Raw genomic sequence first — 26,500 nt, 5'->3', positions numbered from 1 at the left:
CATAGGAGGAAGAGATTGGAGGAGTGAACCAAAAAATGTAAAATGCCCATACCACAACAGGTGACTCGAAATTATATAGTCACCTGCTGAAAAAAATACAGGAAACTAAAACGTCAGTTAATCCCCCCATCCCAAATAGTGCTAACCTAGACCTATCCCCTAGTTCTAGCTCTGCTGCCCCACGGTGCTGGTGCTGGCTCAGACTCAGCTCCCAGCCCCAATGCTGACTAAGACTCAGTCCCTAGCCTTAGTGCCAATTCAGATTCTGCTAGGGACTCTAACACAGGCACCACTAAAACCTTAAATATACAACCATCATTGCAAAAGACCATAGCCCACATTACAGATGCAGTGGAGGAGTCTTCTTTTTCTGGGGAAAGTGCTGGTTCCCCGGAAGCAGGAGGAGGTGGCCCTGGCTTGGCTACTGAGGATTATAGTGCTGTCCTAGAAACTGCACAAATTGAGAACACACCTACCAAAAATTCTACCCAACCAAAAGCAACATTGTGCAAGTTTATGTTTGGGGCATCTGTAAGCATGGAATATCAGGAAAAACAAGTGAGACGTGCAACTTTGAACATCCCAAAAAATGTTGTGACCTCTTGTGTAAAGGAGTTTGTCGTTCTCCCTCCTGTCATTTCTTTCACCCAGAAACATGCCACTCTTCAGTCCTCCAACAAACAGTGTTACAACACCAGCTGTCCTGTATACCATCTAAAAGGGACCAGGAGGTACAGACCTCATAAGACAAACAATAGTAGTTACGACAACCCCACTCCAAGTAATTTTTTAGTGGCGCTAAACGAAGAAAGAAAATGGAAGGAAATAACAAAAATAGTCCACCACCTTGGAACCTTGTTGGACTGGAGGCACAGCCAGTGGCCCTCCACGGCCCTCCAGAACCACAACTACTGATGCCAATAACAAAATCCCCCCAACAAACACAATACGACCTCGTTTATATTTGCTAAATTACAGGGCCTTAAGCCATCCACCAGTAACAAAATAAATTTTATCAGTGGATTTCTTGAGAAGTCATATGTGATATTTGGAGCCTTCAGAGATCCACACAAAAGATCACTTTGACAACGAAATATGGATAAATGGGTACAACCTTTTTAGATGCGACATAAAGAACCGGCAACAAGGGGTGGGGGGGGGGGATGTTGGCCTGTATCTGCGCAGCGATGCTGAACACTACAAATGATGTAGTTGAAGTTCTAGCAATAAAGATCGAGATCCAAAACCCAGTCATCGTGGTTGTATTTAAGCCACCAGATGCAACCTCCCAACAGTTCAAGGAACAGCTACTGAAAATTGATTGCTGTCTGGAGAGCCTTCCATCTCCATCCCCATCAAGCAGTAATGCTTGGTCATTTCAACTTAAGGCATACAAAATGGAAGAATGTAGCAAATAATGTTATAGCAGAAACAATCCCTGGAGGCAGCGCACGTGAAAGGTCACACACACATAAGCTGCTAAATCTGCGATAAACACAACCTAAGTCAGCAGATAGTGGAGCCAACAAGACTGGAAAACACACTTGACCTTATCTTCACAAATAATGAGGACCCGGTAAGAAATATAACAATATAAAAAAACAACTAATTCCGATCACAATCTAAGTGAAGTTCAGACTTACATGTACAGGAGTCCTGATCAGCAAAATTCACGTAGCTGTGAAGGTGTCTTCACCAAATACAACTTCAACAAAAAGAACATCAACCAGGACTAGGTGAACCATGTCTTAAATGAAACATGTTGGGAAGATATCTTACATAACATGGATCCAAACCAGTGTCTTGAAAGAATCAACTTCCTGGCAGCTGAAGTATGTTCAAAGTGTATTCCCCTATGAAAGAAGAAGAGAAGAAGTAAACTGGAGAAAGACGCTCCCTCTACAGAAGACGAAGAATCACTGAGCTCCTCAAGAACGCTAGATTATTTGTTACACGGAAGGAAGCGCTGACGAGGGAAGTGGAAAGTATCAAACTTAAGTTAAAGGACTCATACAAGACCCAGGACAAACAGAACATAGAAATCACTCCCCACGAAAGTAAAGGACTGGGCAGGCGGTACTAAATACCCCCAGTGAAAAATAGGGGCGCCATTGATACACTAAGAGAAAACACAATAAGTGTCCGGGGCCCAAGACTGTTCAACAGCTTCCCACCATGCGTAAAGGGAATTACCAATGGGTACCTGGTTGCCTTCATGAGGGAACTGGACAGATACTTTAAGTCGGTGCCGGTTCGTACGTTGGACTACGTGCGGCCAGCAGTAACAGCCTGCTTGAACAGGCCCTGATCCACCTGGAGGCCTGGTCGTGGACCGGGCTGCGGGGGTATTGATCCCCGGAATACCCTCCAGGTAGACTCCAGATATTACGTAAAGTGAAACACAAAGCAGTATAACTTGAAAGTGAAACACAAGGTAATACAACGTGAAGTGGAACGCAAGGTAATATATCGTGAAGTGAAATACAAGGTAATATATCGTGAGGTGAAACACAAGACAGTATAACAAGAAGTGTATGAGACAGAGGGCAGTATTAAGTGTTATACACATAAATATTATTATTATTATCATATCCACGAGGAAGTGCTGCACCAGTGTACGTTCCCTGGATCAAGAGCCCTTCACCGGCATCAAGGGACCTCCCATGAAGGGTGTGGTATACATCTTTTCTTCTTAGCTCCTGCTTCATACTGTCTCGTTACACAGTACTTCACCCACAATTTACGAGTTTAATTAAATCTAGACGAATGTGCTATCAGGTGTCTATGTCAGTGACGTGCTCCGGGTGGGAGGAGTCGTGGAAATAAGTAAACGCCTCTAGTATCTAGTATTTTTGGTCTCCACTGAGGTGTTTTTTTATGAAATTGTACTACCGTTCTCTCTCTTTTAAATAACAGTTAACGTGTACCGAGGCAGGGAAAAGGTTGATTTGTAGTTAACGGGGACACAGACTCAACAAGCAAAAGCACAAGACCTTGCAGTGTGGTTTGCCATCTTCGAGTCCCCGACAAAGCTTCGCCAATGTACTTTATAACTACACTTGCTCACCAATGAAAAATGAAGAAGCTTCTAATGTCTTTGTGGGCAAACACTTTCATAACACACTCATCCACACGCTCATTCATGCCACCTGTCCAGACTTTGAGGCTGGAGAACATGCCACTTGATCTCTATATTGGTGACGATTATTTCTGACCCACGCATGATCTCGGCCTCTCAGACACTTTTCTCCAAAATATATCATGCCAAGCCTTATTCATTTCATTTCTCGAGAGTAACACGGTGATACATGGGTTTAAATAAAATTATGATACATGAAGCTGCTAATCAGGGGGGGAGAGAACACTAGTGAACAAATTAAAGAAAACTTGAGCAACTGTGAGAAACCGGAGTACAAAAGCAATGAAAATTCTTTCATTGATATCCAAGATAACAACAATGCTTAGGTACCACTTGCAGTCAGTTAGTACTGATCCACCACGATACCTGGTCTTAGACCGAGCCGCGGGGGCGTTGACCCCCGAAACCCTCTCCAGGTATACTCCAGATAAGAATGACAGTGATACATAAGTCCGAGCGACAGAGTAATGCATGACCACAGTTTCTTCGTTCAATTATATTTACCAGGAAAAAAAAATCTGGCATTAGTCTAGTATCTCAGATTTAAATGTGTCCTTACTAGACTGCAACAGAGTGGCTCAATGGTTCAGTTGGTAATTGCCTTGTCTCACATACCGAGGGACAGGGGTCCGGTCCTGGCACAAATGGAAACGTTAGGCCTGTTTACTTACATCCGCTGCCCCTTGTCACCTAGCAGTACCTGATAGTTAGTCGACTAGTGGGGTCGTGTACTGAGGGAGAGGATGAAAGGCCCTCCATGGAAATAAGACAGACAGTTTGATGGCAGTAGCTTTATTGGGTTATTCCGAATTACTAACCCACCGGATTAATGATTCGAACAAATCTTTTCTACGGAACGATCACAATAGCATTCTTCCTGGAAGTCGGAGTAAAACAGCACCAATCAACACCGAAAACCTGTACTGAAGTAATTCAAGATAGACAACACTTCATTAAGAGCGTCTAGCATTATCTCGTAGTCCTACCTTACCCCAGCGAGCTTGAGATACAGCACCTGCGTCCGTTTCTCCGTTCGGCTGCGACGTCGGCTACGGGCCAGAGGGATTACTTTAGTTAGCCCTAAAACTACATGTGGAATAGTTTTCTATGTCAGAATTTCTTATTTAAGCGGTGACTTAAACATTTAACATCATTTCTTTTTCAGAAAGCCCTTGTGATTTGCCCTTCCTGTTTCCCTGTTCCAAGTAGCTACACTAAACAGAACACCGTCTTCTAGTTATTAATACTTGGTCAAAGGTCGGGTCACGATTAACGGACGAACCATCGAGCCTTAATGCTGTTTTGGCTCGATCCTCCGGCCGTTAATGACGGCCTTGTCAGTTATCACCCAGACTTTTGGTGATCCTTCCAAACTATCACCCAGACTTCAGGTGATCCTTTCAGACATACTCATTAACTATGCAATGGTATATTGCAGACAGCGGAGGCGTGGTGGTGGGCGGCGGCGTGGGTGGGTCAGGGCTGGTGCTGTGCTCATGGTGTGGGCGTGTGTGCACCAGCGGAGGTCAGAGGGGCGGCAGCGCCTTCCAGCTGCCCACGACGGGAGGAGACAGACACTTCTGCTCCGAGGTGTGCTTCACACAGTGCCGTCGAGCGTCCTTCAAGAAGAGCAAGGTGTGTGACTGGTGCCGGCATGTCCGTCCCACCGTCACATATGTCGACTTTACTGACGGAGATCACCAGTTGCAGTTCTGTAGGTGAGTGTGTGTGTGTGTACTCACCTAATTGTGGTTGCAGGGATCGATTCATAGCCCCTGGCCCTGACTTTTCACTAGTAGCTACTGCTGTGTGTGTGTGTGTGTGTACTCACTTAATTGTGGTTGCAGGGGTCAAATCTCAGCTCCTTGGCCCCACCTCTCTGCTGGTCGCTATTGGCTTCACTCCTGGCTGCGTGAGCCCTAACATACCTATTTTCAAACCTATGTATGGATTCTTCCAGTAAAATCTTGACCACTCTAAGTCTAAAAAACTATTTCATAACGGTCCTATGACATCATATGTGCTTTCAACTCCCAGCTTTGACCTCGTGTACCTGAGACCCGCCTCTCTAGTACACTCTCGCTGTCAATCCCTATCAGTATTTTGTACGTCATAATTATGTTCCCTCTGGTCCTTCTCTCCTCTAGTGTCGTCAGGTTTAGTTAGTCTAGCCTCACCTCATAGATCATACCTCTCAGCTCTGGGACTAGTTTCCCTGCAAACATTTGCTTCTTCACATGCTTAAACAAATGCGGGTTCCATTCTGGCGCTGTGAATGCGTATGGCTGCGCATGTGTGTGCGCAGCAATTTCTGTACACAGACCTTACTTGTGTTGGGGGACCTAGCCTGTTTCTGGTTTCGTTAGCACCTAGTAGCAGGGAACTCAGCAGCAGGGAGTTCACCAGCAGGGAGCTCAGTAGCATGGAGCTCAGCAGCAGGGAGCTCAGCAGCAGGAAACTCAGTAGCATGGAGCTCAGTAGCAGGGAGCTCAGCAGCAGCGAGTTCAGCAGCAGGGAGCTCAGCAGCAGGGAGCTCAGCAGCAGGGAGCTCAGTAGCATGGAGCTCAGCAGCAGGGAGCTCAGCAGCAGGGAGTTCAGCAGCAGGGAACTCAGTAGCATGGAGCTCAGTAGCATGGAGCTCAGTAGCATGGAGCTCAGTAGCATGGAGCTCAGTAGCAGGATACTTGAATAGAAGGGCCATCGGCTGGATCACTAAACAGCGATTGAATAAACCCTTAATGCATATTTACTAATATACAAACCTCTTGTAGTATCTATACTGGTATACGCACTGTTCGATATATATATATATATATATATATATATATATATATATATATATATATATATATATATATATATATATATATATATATATATATATATAATTATATACTATATGTATAACGAGAGATAGTACATACCTTGTGGTAATAACGTTAACAATAAACATTATTAGCCACATTATCTTTCACAGATCAGCCAGATGGCTTGAAATCTACATAACTCATGGCTTAACTGAAAAAAAAGAGATTACTAACCCTCTAGAAAAAAAAAAGAAACATATCGTAAAATGTCTGGCGTCCTAGTATCTCCGTCCTAAAAAAAAATTATGTATTAGTGAATTCAAAAGGCTTGTAAACGGAATTATTAAACAAATGGCACATGTTACAAAACATAATTTGATAAATCTCTACACGTTGTTAAAGCTGGTCCCGATAATACCTGTTTTTTTTTTAACGCACTTTTTCTTAATATATTTTAGGTACTTAAACTAGCCACGTAATAAATTTGTTGTGGCTCCACTAATTCATTTTTGTGCATAATGGTTGAGAAGGACAACCCTCCCAGAAATTAGCTATAAAATTGGCAAACACGGAGCTAAATACCTAATAACAATAGAAATATTTATTTTGTTAAGATTTACAGCATAGGTGAGGGTAATGTGAGGTTGATAACAGTCCTTGACGAGGATTAAGACACCCTACTTACACCTGTTGCCCTTCTTCACCTAACAGTAAGAAGGTACTTGGGTATTAGTCGACCATTATGGGTCGACTAATACCCAAGTAAGAAGGTTAACGGACCCCAGTGGAAATATGCCAGAATGATTGACTTTCTTATGATATTTTGGATTAATTCGAATCAGATCTCCTTCTCCTCGAAAGTGTTCTGAAGCCAAAGCCAACATCATATACACGGACGAGGTCTCGCCTGCTGAGAGTAGTACACGCTGCTCATTTCCACCTTAATTGAATATGGAAACCAAGACACCCTCGCTCCATTTTAATTATTTTGATTTGGGTCTTCATTCGCTTTGGATTACAATTAGAAAAGTCTTAGTCTGTTAATCGGGTGGCATCAGTTTCCCTCGGAGACAGGAGTCCTGAGCACATCAGAGAAACAATGGATTTGGGGAAGACGGGGCTTAAGATGGTGTCTGTATCTTGTAGTTGAAGTGGGATATAAAATAATTCAATACAACAACACAGGTGCAGCTGAAGTACTTTACATGATAGTTACATTGTGGGAAGACCGACACGTTGCTGCCATTTTCACTTATATAATTACTGCAGTGTTGGAACACACAGTGTTTTGCTGCACTGTTCTTTATAATAGTTAACTTGTGGGACAAACAAATGAGCGAAATCATGAAAATAACCCAGTGTGAATCAATGTTAAATGATCCTATAAATGCCATGAGTTTAAAATCCAAATTTTTTTTTTTCATTAATTTCGCCCACTTTACGAATTATATATCTGACATTAACAATTTTTTTCAGACAGAATGAAAAATATATAAGCTAATGGTTATAATCATAACTATAATTTTTAAATGGGTGGAACAGTGAGCCAGTGGAAGGCCTCGGTCAGCTGACAAAAAGTTTCAGCTGTAGGTCATCAATTAGCAAGAACTCATTTAAAATTAAGTCTTTTCTAAAAAATTTTCTTATAAGTTTAAAGATATATTTTTTCATTAATGTTAATGTAAAATTTTTAATTTTACACCAAAAGAATCTTAGAAAACTTACTTAACCTTTTTATAACAAGTGCAATTTATTTTAACCTAATCCAACTAAATATATTTTAGATACGATTACAATAATTTAATATTACTAAACAAACAATGAAATGTATTTTATTCATCAGGTTCAGAATGATTTTTGCGAAATTATTGCATACACAAATTTTCGCTTGTCTTATATGGCAAGATGAACGTTGCTACTTAAGCCAAGATCGCAAGTTTTACATATTCGGCGTGACATATATATATATATATATATATATATATATATATATATATATATATATATATATATATATATATATATATATATATATATATATATATATATATATGTCGTGCCGAATATGTAAAACTGGTCAATTAGCAAGAACTCATTTAAAATTAAGTCCTTTCTAAAATTTTCTTTTATACGCCCCCCTTCGCGACCCCGCCGTCGCGCCGCGCGCCCGCCCGCGCGCCCGCCCGCGCCCTTCGCGACCCCCCCGCCCGCGCGCCCGCCCGCGCGCCCCACCCGCGCGCCCGCCCGCGCCCTTCGCGACCCCCCGCCCGCGCCTTCTGCTGCGCCTTCTGCAGCGTCGTCCGGATCGCCCCCGCGCCTCGAATTTTTTTTCTTATGATCTCCTTGGATCAAGGTTTTTGGATTCTCCCCTATGGGGTTTCGAATTTTTTTTGAATTTCATTTTCTTGTGCTCTCCATCTCCTCGGATCAAGTTTTTAAGGTTCCCCCTCTCACTTTCACCCCCATCCCAAATTTTCTCGACAATACCATGACTCCATCTCCTCGGATCGAGTTTTCGAAATTCTCCATCTCCTCGGATCAAGTTTTTTGGATTCCTCCCTATGGGGTTTTCGAAATTCTCCATCTCCTTGGATCAAGTTTTTCTCGAAATCAAAGTCTCCATCTCCTTGGATCAAATTTTTGGATCCCCCCCTATGGGGTTTTCGAAATTCTCCATCTCCTTGGATCAAGTTTTTTTTTGCATTCCCCCCTCTGGGGGTTTTTTCGAAATTCTCCATCTCCTTGGATCAAATTTTTAAGGTTCCCCCCCTCCCACTTTCACCCCCCCCCAACCCCAAAATTTCTCGATAATACCAAGACTCCATCTCCTTGGATCAAGTTTTTTTTTGGATTCCCCCCTATGGGGTTTTCAAAATTCCTCGGATCAAAGTTTTTGGAATCCCCCCTCTGGGGGTAAGCATTCAAAATAGACTCCTCCTATGGGGGCATGCTTACTACAGGTCTAAACATCTTCCCCTTATTATTTTAAAATGAACTAAAAGTTTCCTCTCATTAAGTTAAATGAACTAAAAATTTCCTCTCATTAAGTTAAATGAACTAAGAAGGGTGTTTACTCGGCGGTCAGTGACGTCACACATACAAGCTAAATCTTGTCGGCTTACCCCTATGTCAGTGACGTCACGTGATGACCGCGCACACAGGTTGAATCTTGTCTACCCTTTTACCCACCCTCCCAAACCCTCACACTCCAACCAACACCTCACAATTTTCACTCATAACCCCCAATTTTTCTCGTTTTAACCCTTTTAGTTCATTAAAGTTAATAAGGGGACACATGCATCAGAAAGTCACCACATCGCTTACATCCACTTTCGTTAAATTCACTACTCACAATTTTACATATTACGAAGTTAAATACGCACTTTTACTTTGAACATCTTCAAAACACTCTCATAAATCATTTGAATACTCACAAAAAATACCTTTATACATTTCCAAACAACACTGAAATACTCCAAAAACATCATTCGAACACCCCCAAATCACCTCTGAATACTCCCAGAACGCCTTTATAAGTACTCTTGCACACCCTTCAACACCTTCAAACACCCTTGAACACACTCAAAACAGCCTTCAACACCTTCAAAACACCTTTGAACACCTTCAAAACACCTTTGAACACATTCAAAACACTCTCATAATCATTTGAACACACTCAAAACACCTTTGAATAACCTCAAAACACCTTTGAACACCTTCAAAACACCCTTGAACACCTTCAAAACACCCTTGAACACCTTCAAAAACAACATTTGAACACACTCAAAACACCTTTGAACACCTTTGAACATTTCCAAAACACTATTTGAGTACTCCCAAATAAGATTTGACATCTCTAATTTATCTGCACTTACACATTTCATTAAATTACAACTCATCCCTCAGTCTCCAGACTTCACAACATTATCACAAAAAACTAACTCAAACACTTTACTTTGAACACCCCCAAAAACACTCTCATAATCATTTGAATACTCACATAAACACCCTTGAACACCTTCAAAACACCTTTGAATATCGTTTTTAAACTAATTTCATCACAACCCACTTATATCATCTTTTTTCGGTAACTCTAATTCGATTACACTACCCTCATCAATTACCAACAAATTTTACTCGTTTTAACTAATGTCATCACTGTAACCAAGATTTTCACAAAAAAAAACAAAAAACAAAAAAAAAAAAAAACTCTATGACACCTAACACACACGCACACACACACACCCCACAACACCCACAATTTTTCTCGTTTTAACCCTTTTAGTTCATTAAAGTTAATAAGGGGACACAGTACATCAGAAAGTCACAACAACAACATCCACAACCCACAATTTTTTCTCGTTTTAGCCCTTTTAGTTCATTAAAGTTAATAAGGGGACACACTACATCAGAAAAAGTCCCAACAACAACCCACTTATAACATCTTTTTTCGGTATCTCTAGTTCGACAACAACACCCACAACACCCACTTCCCACAACACCCATGAACATTTCCAAAACACTATTTGAGTACTCCCAATTACACCACTGATTACTACTAAAACACCGCTGAATTCAATCAAAACACCCTTGAACACCTTCAAAACCCTCTTGAACACTTTCAAAAACACCTTTGAACATTTCCAATCAACACTGAAACACTTCCAAAAAACACACTTTGAGTACTCCCAATTACACCACTGAATACTACTAAAACACCGCTGAATTCAATCAAAACACCCTTCAACACCTTCAAAACACCTTTGAACACCTTCAAAACACCTTTGACACCTTCAAAAGACTCTTGAACACCTTCAAAAAACACCTTCGAACATTTCCAATCAACACGGAAACACTTCCAAAAACACAATTTGAGTACTCCCAATTACACCACTGAATTCTACTAAAACACCGCTGAATTCAATCAAAACACCCTTCAACACCTTCAAAACACCTTTGAACACACTCAAAACACCTTTGAATAACCTCAAAACACCTTTGAACACCTTCAAAACACTCTCATAATCATTTGAACACACTCAAAACACCTTTGAATAACCTCAAAACACCTTTGAACACCTTCAAAACACCTTTGACACCTTCAAAAGACTCTTGAACACCTTCAAAAAACACCTTCGAACATTTCCAATCAACACTGAAACACTTCCAAAAACACAATTTGAGTACTCCCAATTACACCACTGAATTCTACTAAAACACCGCTGAATTCAATCAAAACACCCTTCAACACCTTCAAAACACCTTTGAACACACTCAAAACACCTTTGAATAACCTCAAAACACCTTTGAACACCTTCAAAACACTCTCATAATCATTTGAACACACTCAAAACACCTTTGAATAACCTCAAAACACCTTTGAACACCTTCAAAACACCCTTGAACACCTTCAAAACACCCTTGAACACCTTCAAAAAAACAACATTTGAACACACTCAAAACACCTTTGAACATTTCCAAACAACACTGAAACACTTCCAAAAACACCATTTGAGTACTCCCAATTACACCACTGAATACTACTAAAACACCGCTGAATTCAATCTAAACACCCTTCAACACCTTCAAAACACCTTTGAACACCTTTGAACATTTCCAAAACACTATTTGAGTACTCCCAATTACACCACTGATTACTACTAAAACACCGCTGAATTCAATCAAAACACCCTTCAACACCTTCAAACACCCTTGAACACACTCAAAACACCTTTGAATAACCTCAAAACACCTTTGAACACCTTCAAAACACTCTCATAATCATTTGAACACACTCAAAACACCTTTGAATAACCTCAAAACACCTTTGAACACCTTCAAAACACCCTTGAACACCTTCAAAAAAAAACAACATTTGAACACACTCAAAACACCTTTGAACACCTTTGAACATTTCCAAACAACACTGAAACACTTCCAAAAACACCATTTGAGTACTCCCAAATACACCACTGAATACTAAAACACCACTGAATACACTCAAAACACCACCAAAAATCACCATAAACTAAGATCAACACCCACATCCCACAACACCCACAACCCACAACACCCACAATTTTTTCTCGTTTTATCTAATTTCATCAGAAAGTCACAACACCCACACCTCCCATTTTTTTCTCGTTTTAACCCTTTTAGTTCATTAAAGTTAATAAGGGGCCACACTACATCAGAAAGTCACAAAAACAACCCACTTATAACGTCTTTTCGGTATCTCTAGTTCGTCAACAACACCCACATCCCACATCACCCACATCCCACATCCCACACACACACACACACACATCCCTAACCTAGCCTAACCTAACCTAACTTATCCTAACCTAACCTAACCTAACCTAACCTAACCTAACCTAACCTAACCTAACCTAACCTAACTTATCCTAACCTAGCCTAACCTAACCTAACCTAACCTTACCTAACTTATCCTAACCTAACCTAACCTAGCCTAACCTAACCTAACTTAACCTAACCTAACCTAACAGAACCTACCCTAACCTAACCCTACCTAACATAACCTAACCTAGCCTAACCTAACCTAACCTAACTTAACCTAACCCAACCTAACCTAACCTAACCTAGCCTAACCTAACTTAACCTAACCTAACCTAACCTACCCTAACCTAACTTATCCTAACCTAACCTATCTTAACCTTACCTAACCTAACCTAGCCGAACCTATCCTAACCTAACCTAAAATATATTAGAACACTTCCAAAATACATTAGAGTACTCCAGAATTACTTTGAACGACTCCATTTTTTTTTGGATATTTCCAAATTAGTTTTGAAAACTTTATCGTAAAATCAAACATTATTTTCTTGTTGGTAAACACACTCAATGGTAGAAATATTTACTCGATTTCCGAATAGAAACACTTTCCTCGCTCTGAGAGACTCATTGTGGGTCACCCCTCCCCCCCCCCCAAAACCACTGGGGTAATGCGGTTCACACCCAAGGTAGATTTAAGATAATCATGAACACCTGCGCCAACTCAGGACAGACAGACGCCATGAAATGCGGGTAACATCCAAGGTAGAAAATCATCTCTTTCCAGACCAACTGTCTATCCTAACCTAACCTAACCTAACCTAACCTAATTCCTAACCTAACCTAACCTCACCTAACCGAACCTAACCTAACTCCATCAATCACCTCTATCCTAACCTAACCTAACCTAACCTAACCTAACCCAACCTAACTCCATCAAACACCTCTATCCTAACCTAACCTAACCTATCCTAACCTAACCTAACTCAATCAAACACCTCGAATACTACCTAACTTAACCTAACCTAACCTTACCTAACCTACCGAACCTAACCTAACCTAACCTAACCTATCCTAACCTGTCCCAACCTAACCTAACCTATCCTAACCTAACCTAACCTAACTTAACCTAACTTATCCTAAGCTAACCTAACCTAACTTATCCTAACCTAACCTATCCTAACCTAACCTAAACACTGACTAACTTTGAACCAACTCTGAACACCACTGATCTTCTTCAAAAAATGCTCTGCACATCATTTGAACACCTTCAAAAAAACACCATCAAACACCTCCGAATACTCCCAAAAAAAAACACTACTGATTACTACCAAATCACCACTGAATACTACCAATCACCGTCAAAATCACCAGAAACTAAGTTTAACATCACCATCTAACATCCTTTTTATAGAAATCCCCTCAAATCACTATAACCAAGAACTCCCTCCCCATTTGACGCATAAAAAAAAGCATGAACACAAACCTAATACGCAAACACTTAGTACATGATCACCATCAACTGAAAACATATCTTATACACACACATAATATAAGACAATCACCAACTACAATCACCCATGTTCACTTACCTCAAAATCACTAATATCACAGAAAACAATCATTTTTATAAACATTTCACACACACACACACACAAAAAAAAAAAATAATATTTGACAATATCTAAGCGCACTCACCTCACTACCACCAACACACGATGTCTCACCTCACAGGACCGACGAGCTCACCTCCAGTGACGTCACACTCCCATTGTGTTACTTGGTGGTTGGTAACATCACACCTAACCCCCCTTGTTTCAACCTGTTGTACCCTACATTATCTAAGAACACTATATCCAAGACGATTACCAGATTTTATGATCCCCAACACCAAGATCACAGAAAACACACATTTTTATAATTATTCACACAAAAATCACGATCACCAATTCCATATCATGTTTACCGTCATCTATCAACACTAATCACCAAGATCACCAAAAAAATCTAAGATCATGCATCTCAAAACTACTATGATCACTGAAATCACTTATTTTAAACATTCGCACAAAAATAAGACATACACAAAAATACCACAACACTTCCACCAACATCTATAACATAACATGAGCACTATAACATATCACTATCACAAAAAAAATAATACACAGACACCCACATATTATACATTTCAATTGCAAATTTAAGACATGAGACATACACACCAAATCTAAGACATTCACCTCCAACTAAGACATACACATCACCCCTAAAACTTCCTTCCTTATTCATTCCGTATATCTCCTAGAGCTGTTTTAACCCCGACGGATCCATCACGACGTAGGAGCCAGAGTGTAGTAGGTGGTGTTGGAGTGGTGATGGTTCCTCTGGCTCCTACGTCGTGATGGATCCGTCGGGGTTAAAACAGCTCTAGGAGATATACGGAATGAATAAGGAAGGAAGTTTTAGGGGTGATGTGTATGTCTTAGTTGGAGGTGAATGTCTTAGATTTGGTGTGTATGTCTCATGTCTTAAATTTGCAATTGAAATGTATAATATGTGGGTGTCTGTGTATTATTTTTTTTGTGATAGTGATATGTTATAGTGCTCATGTTATGTTATAGATGTTGGTGGAAGTGTTGTGGTATTTTTGTGTATGTCTTATTTTTGTGCGAATGTTTAAAATAAGTGATTTCAGTGATCATAGTAGTTTTGAGATGCATGATCTTAGATTTTTTTGGTGATCTTGGTGATTAGTGTTGATAGATGACGGTAAACATGATATGGAATTGGTGATCGTGATTTTTGTGTGAATAATTATAAAAATGTGTGTTTTCTGTGATCTTGGTGTTGGGGATCATAAAATCTGGTAATCGTCTTGGATATAGTGTTCTTAGATAATGTAGGGTACAACAGGTTGAAACAAGGGGGGTTAGGTGTGATGTTACCAACCACCAAGTAACACAATGGGAGTGTGACGTCACTGGAGGTGAGCTCGTCGGTCCTGTGAGGTGAGACATCGTGTGTTGGTGGTAGTGAGGTGAGTGCGCTTAGATATTGTCAAATATTATTTTTTTTTTTTGTGTGTGTGTGTGTGTGAAATGTTTATAAAAATGATTGTTTTCTGTGATATTAGTGATTTTGAGGTAAGTGAACATGGGTGATTGTAGTTGGTGATTGTCTTATATTATGTGTGTGTATAAGATATGTTTTCAGTTGATGGTGATCATGTACTAAGTGTTTGCGTATTAGGTTTGTGTTCATGCTTTTTTTTATGCGTCAAATGGGGAGGGAGTTCTTGGTTATAGTGATTTGAGGGGATTTCTATAAAAAGGATGTTAGATGGTGATGTTAAACTTAGTTTCTGGTGATTTTGACGGTGATTGGTAGTATTCAGTGGTGATTTGGTAGTAATCAGTAGTGTTTTTTTTTGGGAGTATTCGGAGGTGTTTGATGGTGTTTTTTTGAAGGTGTTCAAATGATGTGCAGAGCATTTTTTGAAGAAGATCAGTGGTGTTCAGAGTTGGTTCAAAGTTAGTCAGTGTTTAGGTTAGGTTAGGATAGGTTAGGTTAGGATAAGTTAGGTTAGGTTAGCTTAGGATAAGTTAGGTTAAGTTAGGTTAGGTTAGGTTAGGATAGGTTAGGTTAGGTTGGGACAGGTTAGGATAGGTTAGGTTAGGTTAGGTTAGGTTCGGTAGGTTAGGTAAGGTTAGGTTAGGTTAAGTTAGGTAGTATTCGAGGTGTTTGATTGAGTTAGGTTAGGTTAGGATAGGTTAGGTTAGGTTAGGATAGAGGTGTTTGATGGAGTTAGGTTGGGTTAGGTTAGGTTAGGTTAGGTTAGGTTAGGATAGAGGTGATTGATGGAGTTAGGTTAGGTTCGGTTAGGTGAGGTTAGGTTAGGTTAGGAATTAGGTTAGGTTAGGTTAGGTTAGGTTAGGATAGACAGTTGGTCTGGAAAGAGATGATTTTCTACCTTGGATGTTACCCGCATTTCATGGCGTCTGTCTGTCCTGAGTTGGCGCAGGTGTTCATGATTATCTTAAATCTACCTTGGGTGTGAACCGCATTACCCCAGTGGTTTTGGGGGGGGGGAGGGGGGGGGGGAGGGGTGACCCACAATGAGTCTCTCAGAGCGAGGAAAGTGTTTCTATTCGGAAATCGAGTAAATATTTCTACCATTGAGTGTGTTTACCAACAAGAAAATAATGTTTGATTTTACGATAAAGTTTTCAAAACTAATTTGGAAATATCCAAAAAAAAATGGAGTCGTTCAAAGTAATTCTGGAGTACTCTAATGTATTTTGGAAGTGTTCTAATATATTTTAGGTTAGGTTAGGATAGGTTCGGCTAGGTTAGGTTAGGTAAGGTTAAGATAGGTTAGGTTAGGATAAGTTAGGTTAGGGTAGGTTAGGTTAGGTTAGGTTAAGTTAGGTTAGGCTAGGTTAGGTTAGGTTAGGTTAGGTTAGGTTAGGTTAGGTTAGGTTAGGTTAGGTTAGGTTAGGTTAGGTTAGGCTAGGTTAGGTTATGTTAGGTAGGGTTAGGTTAGGGTAGGTTCTGTTAGGTTAGGTTAGGTTAAGTTAGGTTAGGTTAGGCTAGGTTAGGTTAGGTTAGGATAAGTTAGGTAAGGTTAGGTTAGGTTAGGTTAGGCTAGGTTAGGATAAGTTAGGTTAGGTTAGGTTAGGTTAGGTTAGGTTAGGTTAGGTTAGGTTAGGTTAGGTTATGTTAGGATAAGTTAGGTTAGGTTAGGCTAGGTTAGGGATGTGTGTGTGTGTGTGTGTGGGATGTGGGATGTGGGTGATGTGGGATGTGGGTGTTGTTGACGAACTAGAGATACCGAAAAGACGTTATAAGTGGGTTGTTTTTGTGACTTTCTGATGTAGTGTGGCCCCTTATTAACTTTAATGAACTAAAAGGGTTAAAACGAGAAAAAAATGGGAGGTGTGGGTGTTGTGACTTTCTGATGAAATTAGATAAAACGAGAAAAAATTGTGGGTGTTGTGGGTTGTGGGTGTTGTGGGATGTGGGTGTTGATCTTAGTTTATGGTGATTTTTGGTGGTGTTTTGAGTGTATTCAGTGGTGTTTTAGTATTCAGTGGTGTATTTGGGAGTACTCAAATGGTGTTTTTGGAAGTGTTTCAGTGTTGTTTGGAAATGTTCAAAGGTGTTCAAAGGTGTTTTGAGTGTGTTCAAATGTTGTTTTTTTTTGAAGGTGTTCAAGGGTGTTTTGAAGGTGTTCAAAGGTGTTTTGAGGTTATTCAAAGGTGTTTTGAGTGTGTTCAAATGATTATGAGAGTGTTTTGAAGGTGTTCAAAGGTGTTTTGAGGTTATTCAAAGGTGTTTTGAGTGTGTTCAAGGGTGTTTGAAGGTGTTGAAGGGTGTTTTGATTGAATTCAGCGGTGTTTTAGTAGTAATCAGTGGTGTAATTGGGAGTACTCAAATAGTGTTTTGGAAATGTTCAAAGGTGTTCAAAGGTGTTTTGAAGGTGTTGAAGGGTGTTTTGATTGAATTCAGCGGTGTTTTAGTAGTATTCAGTGGTGTAATTGGGAGTACTCAAATGGTGTTTTTGGAAGTGTTTCAGTGTTGTTTGGAAATGTTCAAAGGTGTTTTGAGTGTGTTCAAATGTTGTTTTTTTGAAGGTGTTCAAGGGTGTTTTGAAGGTGTTCAAGGGTGTTTTGAAGGTGTTCAAAGGTGTTTTGAGGTTATTCAAAGGTGTTTTGAGTGTGTTCAAATGATTATGAGAGTGTTTTGAAGGTGTTCAAAGGTGTTTTGAGGTTATTCAAAGGTGTTTTGAGTGTGTTCAAAGGTGTTTTGAAGGTGTTGAAGGGTGTTTTGATTGAATTCAGCGGTGTTTTAGTAGAATTCAGTGGTGTAATTGGGAGTACTCAAATTGTGTTTTTGGAAGTGTTTCAGTGTTGATTGGAAATGTTCGAAGGTGTTTTTTGAAGGTGTTCAAGAGTCTTTTGAAGGTGTCAAAGGTGTTTTGAAGGTGTTCAAAGGTGTTTTGAAGGTGTTGAAGGGTGTTTTGATTGAATTCAGCGGTGTTTTAGTAGTATTCAGTGGTGTAATTGGGAGTACTCAAAGTGTGTTTTTTGGAAGTGTTTCAGTGTTGATTGGAAATGTTCAAAGGTGTTTTTGAAAGTGTTCAAGAGGGTTTTGAAGGTGTTCAAGGGTGTTTTGATTGAATTCAGCGGTGTTTTAGTAGTAATCAGTGGTGTAATTGGGAGTACTCAAATAGTGTTTTGGAAATGTTCATGGGTGTTGTGGGATGTGGGTGTTGTGGGTGTTGTTGTCGAACTAGAGATACCGAAAAAAGATGTTATAAGTGGGTTGTTGTTGGGACTTTTTCTGATGAAATTAGCTAAAACGAGAAAAAATTGTGGGTTGTGGATGTTGTTGTTGTGACTTTCTGATGTACTGTGTCCCCTTATTAACTTTAATGAACTAAAAGGGTTAAAACGAGAAAAATTGTGGGTGTTGTGGGGTGTGTGTGTGTGCGTGTGTGTTAGGTGTCATAGAGTTTTTTTTTTTTATTTTTTTTTTGTTTTTTTTTTTTTTTTTTTTTTTTTTTTTGTGAAAATCTTGGTTACAGTGATGACATTAGTTAAAACGAGTAAAATTTGTTGGTAATTGATGAGGGTAGTGTAGTCGAATTAGAGTTACCGAAAAAAGATGATATAAGTGGGTTGTGATGAAATTAGTTTAAAAACGATATTCAAAGGTGTTTTGAAGGTGTTCAAGGGTGTTTATGTGAGTATTCAAATGATTATGAGAGTGTTTTTGGGGGTGTTCAAAGTAAAGTGTTTGAGTTAGTTTTTGTGATAATGTTGTGAAGTCTGGAGACTGAGGGATGAGTTGTAATTTAATGAAATGTGTAAGTGCAGATAAATTAGAGATGTCAAATCTTATTTGGGAGTACTCAAATAGTGTTTTGGAAATGTTCAAAGGTGTTCAAAGGTGTTTTGAGTGTGTTCAAATGTTGTTTTTGAAGGTGTTCAAGGGTGTTTTGAAGGTGTTCAAGGGTGTTTTGAAGGTGTTCAAAGGTGTTTTGAGGTTATTCAAAGGTGTTTTGAGTGTGTTCAAATGATTATGAGAGTGCTTTGAAGGTGTTTTGAAGGTGTTCAAGGGTGTTTATGTGAGTATTCAAAGGTGTTTTTTGAAGGTGTACAAATGATTATGAGAGTACTTATGAAGGTGTTCAAATGATGTGCAAGAGTACTTATAAAGGCGTTCTGGGAGTATTCAGAGGTGATTTGGGGGTGTTCGAATGATGTTTTTGGAGTATTTCAGTGTTGTTTGGAAATGTATAAAGGTATTTTTTGTGAGTATTCAAATGATTTATGAGAGTGTTTTGAAGATGTTCAAAGTAAAAGTGCGTATTTAACTTCGTAATATGTAAAATTGTGAGTAGTGAATTTAACGAAAGTGGATGTAAGCGATGTGGTGACTTTCTGATGCATGTGTCCCCTTATTAACTTTAATGAACTAAAAGGGTTAAAACGAGAAAAATTGGGGGTTATGAGTGAAAATTGTGAGGTGTTGGTTGGAGTGTGAGGGTTTGGGAGGGTGGGTAAAAGGGTAGACAAGATTCAACCTGTGTGCTGGGTCAACACGTGACGTCACTGACCGCCGAGTAAACACCCTTCATTAGACCTGTAGTAAGCATGCCCCATAGGAGGAGTTCATTTGAATGCTTATACCCAGAGGGGGGATTCCAAAAACTTGATCCGAGGAATTTCGAAAACCCCATAGGGGGGAATCCAAAAAACTTGATCCGAGGAGATGGAGACTTTCGAAACCCCCAGAGGGGGGAATCCAAAAACCTTGATCCAAGGAGATGGAGTCTTGGTATTATCGAGAAATTTTGGGGTGGGAGTGAAAGTGAGAGGGGTAATCCAAAAATTTGATCCAAGGAGATGGAGTCTTGGTATTATCGAGAAATTTTGGGGTGGGAGTGAAAGTGAGAGGGGTAATCCAAAAATTTGATCCAAGGAGATGGAGACTTTGATTTCGAGAAAAACTTGATCCGAGGAGATGGAGTCATGGTATTGTCGAGAAAATTTGATCCGAGGAGATGGAGAATTTCGAAAACCCCATAGGGGGGATCCAAAAAACTTGTAATATCGAGAAATTTTGGGGTGAAAGTGAGAGGGGGAACCTTAAAAACTTGATCCGAGGAGATGGAGAGCACAAGAAAATGAAATTCAAAAAAAATTCGAAAAAAATTGGAAAAAAATTCGAGGCGCGGGGGCGATCCGGACGACGCTGCAGAAGGCGCAGCAGAAGGCGCGGGGCGGGGGTCGCGAAAGGCGCGCGCGGGGGTCGCGAAGGGCGCGGGCGGGCGCGCGGCGCGACGGCGGGGTCGCGAAGGGGGGGGGGGTCGCGAAGGGGGGGGGTCGCGAAGGGGGGGGGGGTCGCGAAGGGGGGGGGGGTCGCGAAGGGGGGGGGGGTCGTGGGCGGGGGGGGGGTTAAGGGTGAGGTAGTCTCGAGGGCGAGGTCATGGTCAAAACCAGAAGTAACACCTAGGTGTGAAAAGGTGACACGTGCCCGGAAGGGTCATTATCATAGGGTCAAGGTCATTAGCACATAGGTGTGAAAAGGCGGCATCCTTTGAAGGGGCCCCCAGTGGAAATTTTCACTACTTATATATATATATATATATATATATATATATATATATATATATGTATATATATATATATATATATATTAGAGAGAGAAAGAGAGAGGTAGTAGGTTGGTAGACAGCAACCACCCAGGGAAGTACTACCGTCCTGCCAGATGACTGTGAAATAGAAACCTGTAACTGTTTTACATGATGGTAGGATTGCTGGTGTCTCTTTCTGTCTCATAAACACGCTAGATATCTTGCTACTCCTACTTACACTTTGGTCACACTTCACAGACACGCACATGCATATATATATACATACATCTAGGTTTTTCTCCTTTTTCTAAATAGCTCTTGTTCTTCTTTATTTCTTCTATTGTTCATGGGGAAGTGGAAAAGAATCTTTCCTCCGTAAGCCATGCGTGTCGTATGAGGCGACTAAAATGCCGGGAGAGTAAAAGGTAGATGTGATACAAGGAGAACAGAAGCATCAGGGAAGAGAGAGGTGAAGGTTTATAAACTAAAAGAGGATGCAGTTAGGGTAAGATATAAACAACTATTGGAGGATAGATGGGCTAATGAGAGCATAGGCAATGGGGTCGAAGATGTATGGGGTAGGTTTAAAAATGTAGTGTTAGGGTGCTCAGCAGAAGTTTGTGGTTACAGGAGGGTGGGTGTGGGAGGGAAGAGGAGCGATTGGTGGAATGATGATGTAAAGAGAGTAGTAAGGGAGAAAAAGTTAGCATATGAGAAGTTTTTACAAAGTAGAAGTGATGCAAGGAGGGAAGAGTATATGGAGAAAAAGAGAGAAGTTAAGAGAGTGGTGAAGCAATGTAAAAAGAGAGCAAATGAGAGAGTGGGTGAGATGTTATCAACAAATTTTGTTGAAAATAAGAAAAAGTTTTGGAGTGAGATTAACAAGTTAAGAAAGCCTAGAGAACAAATGGATGTGTCAGTTAAAAATAGGAGAGGAGAGCTATTAAATGGAGAGTTAGAGGTATTGGGAAGTTGGAGGGAATATTTTGAGGAATTGTTAAATGTTGATGAAGATAGGGAAGCTGTGATTTCATGTATAGGGCAAGGAGGAATAACATCTTGTAGGAGTGAGGAAGAGTTAGTTGTGAGTGTGGGGGAAGTTCGTGAGGCAGTAGGTAATATGAAAGGGGGTAAGGCAGCTGGGGTTGATGGGATAAAGATAGAAATGTTAAAAGCAGGTGGGGATATAGTTTTGGAGTGGTTGGTGCTATTATTTAATAAATGTATGGAAGAGGTTAAGGTACCTAGGGATTGGCAGAGAGCATGCATAGTTCCTTTGTATAAAGGCAAAGGGGACAAAAGAGAGTGCAAAAATTATAGGGGCATAAGTCTGTTGAGTGTACCTGGTAAAGTGTATGGTAGAGTTATAATTGAAAGAATTAAGAGTAAGACGGAGAATAGGATAGCAGATGAACAAGGAGGCTTTAGGAAAGGTAGGGGGTGTGTGGACCAGGTGTTTGCAGTGAAACATATAAATGAACAGTATTTAGATAAGGCTAAAGAGGTTTTTGTGGCATTTATGGATTTGGAAAAGGCATATGACAGGATGGAGAGGGGGGCAATGTGGCAGATGTTGCAAGTGTATGGTGTAGGAGGTAGGTTACTGAAAGCAGTGAAGAGTTTTTACGAGGATAGTGAGCCTCAAGTTAGAGTATGTAGGAAAGAGGGAGATTATTTCCCAGTAAAAGTAGGCCTTAGACAAGGATGTGTGATGTCACCGTGGTTGTTTAATATATTTATAGATGGGGTTGTAAGAGAAGTAAATGCGAGGGTCCTGGCAAGAGGCGTGGAGTTAAAAGACAAATAATCTAACACAAAGTGGGAGTTGTCACAGTTGCTTTTTGCTGATGACACTGTGCTCTTGGGAGATTCTGAAGAGAAGTTGCAGAGGTTGGTGGATGAATTTGGTAGTGTATGTAAAAGAAGAAAATTAAAAGTGAATACAGGAAAGAGGATAACAAAAAGATTAAGTGATGAAAGATTGGAAATGAGATTGGAGGGAGAGAGCATGGAGGAGGTGAATGTATTCAGATATTTGGGAGTTGACGTGTCAGCGGATGGGTCTATGAAAGATGAGGTGAATCATAGAATTGATGAGGGGAAAAGGGTGAGCGGTGCACTTAGGAATCTGTGGAGACAAAGAACTTTGTCCTTGGAGGCAAAGAGGGGAATGTATGAGAGTATAGTTTTACCAACGCTCTTATATGGGTGTGAAACATATGTGATGAATGTTGCAGCGAGGAGAAGGCTGGAGGCAGTGGAGATATCATGTCTGAGGGTAATGTGTGGTGTGAATATAATGCTGAGAATTCGTAGTTTGGAAGTTAGGAGGAGCTGCGGGATTGCCAAAACTGTTGTCCAGAGGGCTGAGGAAGGGTTGTTGAGGTGGTTCGGACATGTAGAGAGAATGGAGCGAAACAGAATGACTTCAAGAGTGTATTAGTCTGTAGCGGAAGGAAGGCGGGGTAGGGGTTGGCCTAGGAAAGGTTGGAGGGAGGGGGTAAAGGAGGTTTTGTGTGCGAGGGGCTTGGACTTCCAGCAGGCATGCGTGAGTGTGTTTGATAGGAGTGAATGGAGACAAATGGTTTTTAATACTTGAAGTGCTGTTGGAGTGTGAGCAAAGTAACATTTATGAAGGGATTTAGGGAAACCGGCAGGCCGGACTTGAGTCCTGGAGATGGGAAGTACAGTGCCTGCACTCTGAAGGAGGGGTGTTAATATTGCAGTTTAAAAACTGTAGTGTAAAGCACCCTTCTGGCAAGACAGTGATGGAGTGAATGATGGTGAAAGTTTTTCTTTTTCGGGCCATATATATATATATATATATATATATATATATATATATATATATATATATATATATATATATATATATATATATATATATATATATATATATATATATATATATATATATATGTGTGTGTGTGTGTATATATATACTGAGAGTTTTCTTTAATGCCTATTTTTAAAGGTTAAGTATTCTTGACCACATTACTGGCTACAAAAATAGATTGTATGCCCACGCATGCAGCACCTGTGCCTAATTCCTGGAATAGATTATTTATAAAGAAATGCGAAGTACCATTATCAGTGGTCTGTGGAGAAGGGACATTGATTCATTCGAAATCCCAGAAGCTTTAAAAAATGCAGACACAGTCCTTCTTTACCAAGTCGGCAGCATAGCAATAGAAAAAACTTCTGACCAGGAGCGCCAACATCATACTTCATAAAAATCTTTGATAGTATGGTAAGACACCAAAATATATACTTTGTAGAGAAACGTGGATTGAATTGGCGGTAGGCACTAACAGCTTGATCGATCAAACCAGCAACCAGGAGGCCTAGTCTGGGCCCGGGCAGCGGAGGCGGTGACCTCCGGAAGCGAATCCAGGTAAACACAACCTGAGTCAACCTGGCTTTAGAGCAGAATGATCTAGTGTATTACAAATGTTAAATCACTGTGACAAAGGGCATTTGATAAATGCGACCATGAAGTAACAGCTCAAGAAATGAGGTTAAATGTATAATTAATAAAACAGAATAATGGGTATTAAAATTTCTAAAAAAAAAAAAAAATCACAAGGCGCAGTCTCAGCACAGTAACAAGTTCAGTATCCATTGAAATAGTCCCAGCAACATTGTTGTTTCTCATCCTCAAAACATACATAGATAAGAACAGTACCCACAGCTTAGTGTCATCTTCTGTGAGAGTTACCTCAGGAGACGACACTGAAAAGTTTCAAATAATATCAACGACGTCTTATGGTGGATAAATGAAAATAACATAATGCTTCATTAGAACATATTAAAACTGCTTAGGCTTGGTAAGAATTTAGACTTAAAATTAGCATACATAAAGAGTGATCACAGACAATATCATATGAATAAATAAAAATAATTATATCAGATGATTAATCTCTCGGAAAACACTGTAAGGCATTTGCAGCAACAGTCAAGAAAAGGCAGGGAAGATTACAAGAGCTTTTAGCACAAGAAGAACAACACTAGTGATGGTACTTTTCGCAACGCCTTTCAAGGCAGGAGAGATGGCGGAGCTGGGAAATGTACAGAGGTCGTGTACTGCCATCAAAGAGTCAAAAAACATCTCAGTTATTGGGAACGCTTTATTCTTTGACTGTTGCCTCAGGAAGAGGGGGGGGGATGTGGGGAGGAAGGGGGGGGGATATCGTGTGAGTTTCATTAATTACAAAACTCATAATGGCTTGACAACACTACACCACTTGCCAGTTTGCACATTTAAGTGACCTTTTATTTGCTCACATCCTGCTGAGCTCATTTAAACATCAGATCACATTTCGTTTCTTCTTTTTTCCTCAAATTTTCGAAACTCGTATATTTTTGCGCGTGCCAAAGAAAACTACTTTCCCTATTTTTCTTTGCGAGTTAAATAACAATGTTTTATGTAGCCAAGGCTTCTGTTGATTTTATTTCATAATTTCGTAATAATAATAATAACAATAGCCCTGAAGACTGGAGAGAAGGGATTTACTTGTTCATGTGTTTGTGAGGGAATTCGTGTTTATTCACCTATTTGTGGTTGCAGGGGTCGATTCATAGCTCCTGGCCCCGCCTCTTCACTGGTCGCTACTAGGTCCTCTCTTTCCCTACTCCATGACCTCGTCTTAAAACTGTGTATGGTTCCTGCCTCCACTACGTCGCTTCCTGACGACTCTATGACTAAAGAAATACTTCCTAACATCCCTTTGACTCATCTGAGTCTTCAATTTCCTGTCTTTGTTTACCTTGTCAATTCCTCGCAATACTTTGTATGTTATCATGTCTCCCCTGACCCTCTTGTCCTCCAGTGTCGTTAGGCCAATTTCCCTTAACCTTTCTTTGTAGGACATTCCCCTTGGCTCTGAAACTAGTCTTGTTGCAAACCTTTGCACTTTCTCTAATTTCTTGACGTGCTTGACCAGGTGTGGGTTCCAAATTGGTGTATGAGCCTGACGTACACGGTGTACAGTCTTGAACGATTCCTTACTGAGGCATCGGAACGCTATTCTCACGTTTGCCAGGCGCCCATATGCTCCAGCAGTTATCTGGTTGATGTGTGCCTCAGGAAATGTTCTCGGTATTATACTCACCCCAAGATCCTTTTCCTTGAGTGAGGTTTGCAGCCTTTGGCCACCTAGCCCATACTCTGTCTGCGGTCTTCTTTGCCATTCCCCGATCTTCATGACTTTGCATTTGGCGAGGTTTTATAAATTCGAGGAGCCAGTTGTTGGACTAGGCTTGTAGCCTGTCCAGGTCTCTTTGTAGTCCTGCCTGATCCTCATCCGATCTAATTCTCCTCATTAGCTTCACGTTATCTGCAAAAAGGAACATTTCTGAGTCTATCCCCTCAATCATGTCATTCATATATATACCAAAAATAGCACTGGTCCTAGGACTGACCCCTGTGGATATATACTCGTTGGTATATCCCTTGTTGGTGTGCCCCTCTGTTCAGTTTTCCCAGAGTTCTCTCTGTCTCCACTGTAAATGCTTCCTTAAATCTCATTTTGAGCTCCTCACATACTTCTTGATCGTTTCTTGTGAGCTCCCTACTTTCCTTCCCCAGCCTTATTACCTGGTCCTTGACTGTTGTCTTCC

General features: G+C 40.4%; 1 protein-coding gene across 8 annotated transcripts in view; it reads left to right on the top strand.

Moving 5' to 3' along the window:
- Positions 1-26,500, top strand: part of Sobp (Sine oculis-binding protein) — a 634,366-nt gene that overhangs the window by 595,052 nt on the left and 12,814 nt on the right. For all 8 annotated transcript variants that reach the window (XM_070085243.1, XM_070085242.1, XM_070085238.1 and 5 more), the window contains one exon: positions 4,578-4,857. In XM_070085243.1, the coding sequence (XP_069941344.1) occupies positions 4,578-4,857 (280 nt within the window). The remainder of the gene's footprint in view (positions 1-4,577; positions 4,858-26,500) is intronic.

This window comes from Cherax quadricarinatus, chromosome 15, assembly GCF_038502225.1.
Source record: "Cherax quadricarinatus isolate ZL_2023a chromosome 15, ASM3850222v1, whole genome shotgun sequence".
NCBI classification, from domain to species: Eukaryota; Metazoa; Arthropoda; class Malacostraca; order Decapoda; family Parastacidae; genus Cherax; species Cherax quadricarinatus.
This window is presented reverse-complemented; position numbering and strand designations above follow the sequence as displayed.